This window comes from Arachis ipaensis, chromosome B03 (genome assembly GCF_000816755.2).
Source record: "Arachis ipaensis cultivar K30076 chromosome B03, Araip1.1, whole genome shotgun sequence".
Classification (NCBI taxonomy): Eukaryota; Viridiplantae; Streptophyta; class Magnoliopsida; order Fabales; family Fabaceae; genus Arachis; species Arachis ipaensis.
In genome coordinates, this window is record NC_029787.2 from 594,797 (window position 1) to 598,026 (window position 3,230).

General features: G+C 28.8%; 1 protein-coding gene across 1 annotated transcript in view; it reads left to right on the forward strand.

The window, feature by feature from the left end:
* Window positions 1,560-3,230, forward strand: part of LOC107629447 (mediator of RNA polymerase II transcription subunit 10b) — a 4,793-nt gene continuing 3,122 nt past the window's right edge. Inside the window, exons 1-4 of the mRNA XM_016332249.2 lie at window positions 1,560-1,798; window positions 2,331-2,580; window positions 2,689-2,769; window positions 2,874-2,976. Of these exons, the coding sequence (XP_016187735.1) occupies window positions 2,348-2,580; window positions 2,689-2,769; window positions 2,874-2,976 (417 nt within the window). The 5' untranslated portion in view covers window positions 1,560-1,798; window positions 2,331-2,347. The remainder of the gene's footprint in view (window positions 1,799-2,330; window positions 2,581-2,688; window positions 2,770-2,873; window positions 2,977-3,230) is intronic.

Genomic DNA, 3,230 nt, shown 5'->3' on the forward strand with positions numbered 1-3,230 from the left:
CAATAGTATATTGTTATATTAGTAGAAAAAAATTAATTTTTAAATTTACTCCTTAAAAAAATTATGCAATCGATTGGATGAAACTCAAAAAATATATACAACGGTAAAACGCAAAAAGGCATGCTAAATTCCTGATTTCTAAGACTGGGTTTGGTAGAGCATACTTGTGCTTTTGTTAAAAAGTTTAAGTGCTTCTGTTTGTCGTTTTTTAAAATTAAGGGTATTTTTAAAAGCATTTAAGCAAAAAATTTTAAAAGTTAGTTTGTACTTGCTAAATTTTATTTATTTTTTCGCACATATTTTTCACTATTATATTGCTATTGAAATCCTCATATATTTCTAATTTTTCATTCTAACATTTACAAATTTTAACACAGTTTTTATATATTTTTTATTTTTTAATTTTAACCTAATCTTCACAAATTTTAACACAAATATATCTCTATCACATATTAGGTATGAACTTCTATTTATTTATATTATTTTTTTGTGAGTACTAAAATTAGATTACATACAAATTTTATTATTGACTAAAGATAACTCTATTATATTAGTACAATCAAGTAAATATTTAAACTATTAGTCTCTAAAATTTGAGTTAGGTAATTTAGTATTTTTAATGATGATATTGAGGTTAAATAAATTTTTATGATAGTTATATAAAATTTTAAAGTTAAATAATAAAAGAGTTTATTTATTATATTTATGTTTATTATAAATTTTTTATTTTAAAATTATTTTATTTTAAAATATTATATAAAATTTTAAAGAATTTGAAAAAATAAATTATTTTCGTTATAAACATGTTTATTATAATTTTTTCAAATTTTAAAAGCTATTTTACCAAATACAACTTAGATACTTGTGCTTATTAAAAGTCATTTTTAATTTAATTTTATCAAACATAAGTGCGGCTGCTTTTAAAAAAATGTCTTTTAAAAGACAGCTTTTGTGTTTGTTTAGACACAAAACTAGAAAAAAAAAAATTTTTTTGAGACGCTGTAATTTACATCTTTTTTTAAAAGATTTTTTTTTTAAAAGAAAGATGTTTTTTATGTAATAAATAAACAAAAAAATACTTTTATATGTGTATGTCTAAAATCAGCCCAACCATTTTGTGCACATTAAATGCGCCATCTTTTATGAACCATTAGATTTTACTAAATGAAAATCAAAGGATGTTATAAAACTTGCCATTTTTAAAATATTCTATATTAAAATATATTTATGTATATATATACTAATATATTCTATATTTATAAAGTCTATTAGTACCCTTCTTTCATAATATCATTTGATTTTCATTTAATAAAATTTAATAGTTCATAAAAGGTAGCGCATCTAATGTGCATAAAATGGTTGGGCTGATTTTAGACATACCCCTTTTATATTGTTATACTCAAACATAATTAATAGATAAAAAAGATTTTTTTACATGAAATACCCAAACATAAAATTACTTTTACGTCTTTCCTATAAAGTCTTTAAAAAAAAAATTAAAAAAAATCTTTTCTTAAAAACTCACTTAAACAAATCCTTTATAAACTACTTTAAAAAATTAAAAACTTTACCAAACCAAACCAAGTTATTTCATTCCTTCCTTCTTTTTATTGCTTCTTTTCCAGATCCAAACAAAATGAGTAACTGCGAAAATTGAATTTTGAAAAAACAAAGAAGAAAGAAGCCCTAAGCCCCAAACCCTCTTTCTCCTTATTCCCTCACCTCGCTGCTGCTCGAAACCGTCTCGACGTTCTTTCAAGTCACTTCGCCGCCGCCATCTCTCCCTCTGCTTCGATTGGTTCGTCCCTCGCTGTCGTTGATATTGTTTCCATTAATTCTGTTGATCTAAATTCAATTTCTTGTTAATGCGTTCTCGAATCTAACCATCCGAAAACATTTGATTTGAATCCAAAATAACTCACATATGGCGGTATGGTGTTCCTCAATAGTCATTCACTCGATAACTGTGTGTACTAATAGCATCTATGTGAACGAGTATTACAATATTTATTTCTGTTCCTCACTTTCTATTGTTGCCTATTTGCTGTCCCAATATTCAGATTGATTTTTATATATTGAGTTTATGATAATTGCAAGTAGAGAAAATGCACATCGTTAGCTTTGGCCGTTTGAGAACTTCTTGGTACTAATTCTCAAGAGTTGTTTGTGAGCTTTCCTTCTTTTTAAGCTTTCATTCTGATAATTATTTCCATTCAAAATTACTTTGGAACAATAGGGTTTTCAAATACTGAAGTTGAATCGATAATTGAGAAAGAAAAAGATTGATGTCGAAAGAAGTTTGGATTGAACATTTTCAATAAATGTTTCAGGTTGTAGACAAAAACGAATGGATTCATCACAAAGTGCAGCTGTTGGGGGCAATGGTGGAACTAGTGGCAATGGGACATTGATCTCTCAATCTAATGACACTGCAGCTTCTGCAATAGGAGCTGATGATTCTATGCAAAAGTTGAGCCAAGTCAGTGACTCCATTCAGAAAACCTTGGGCCTCATCCATCAGCTTTATCTTACGGTATCTACTTACAATGCTGCTTTTCAAATGCCTCTCCTCCAACGCATGTATGTACCTTTAATCTTTTCGTATAGTGATTTTTCTTTCTCTATTTTACCTTTTTCGCCTTGTTAGATATTGTATTTGCTGATCATATTTTTGCGTCAAATGTCCAGCAATGGTCTTGTTGCAGAGCTTGACAACATGGTTAAATTGGCTGAGAAGTGCAACATTCAAATTCCTATGGAGGTGGTGAAGTGAGTCTTCTACTGTTCCATGTGTTTCTATTCACAACCTAATAATTCACTTTCAATTCCCTTTTTACGTGCGAATTTAACTGATGATTTACGGCTGGATTTAGTTTAATTGATGATGGGAAGAATCCAGACGAATTTACCAAAGACGTTTTAAACAATTGCATTGCAAAGAATCAGATCACCAAAGGAAAGACTGATGCTTTGAAGGTTGGTTATAGTTTTTTTTTTCTGTTGGGAGGTTAGGATTGCGACTAAATCCCCATAGTGGTCTCTAAGATTCATGGCTTTCATTATTTTAGTCCTTCAAATTCAAAATTCACTATACCGGTCTCCGAGATCTAGTTCCAGGCACCATACCCTTTACCCTTTTGAGTCAGTGAACAGAATGCCGAGCTATCTCTGACTTGCGACGCTAGACACAATGCTAAATGATTTTTGTTCGTTTTGACGCTTAAACTAAG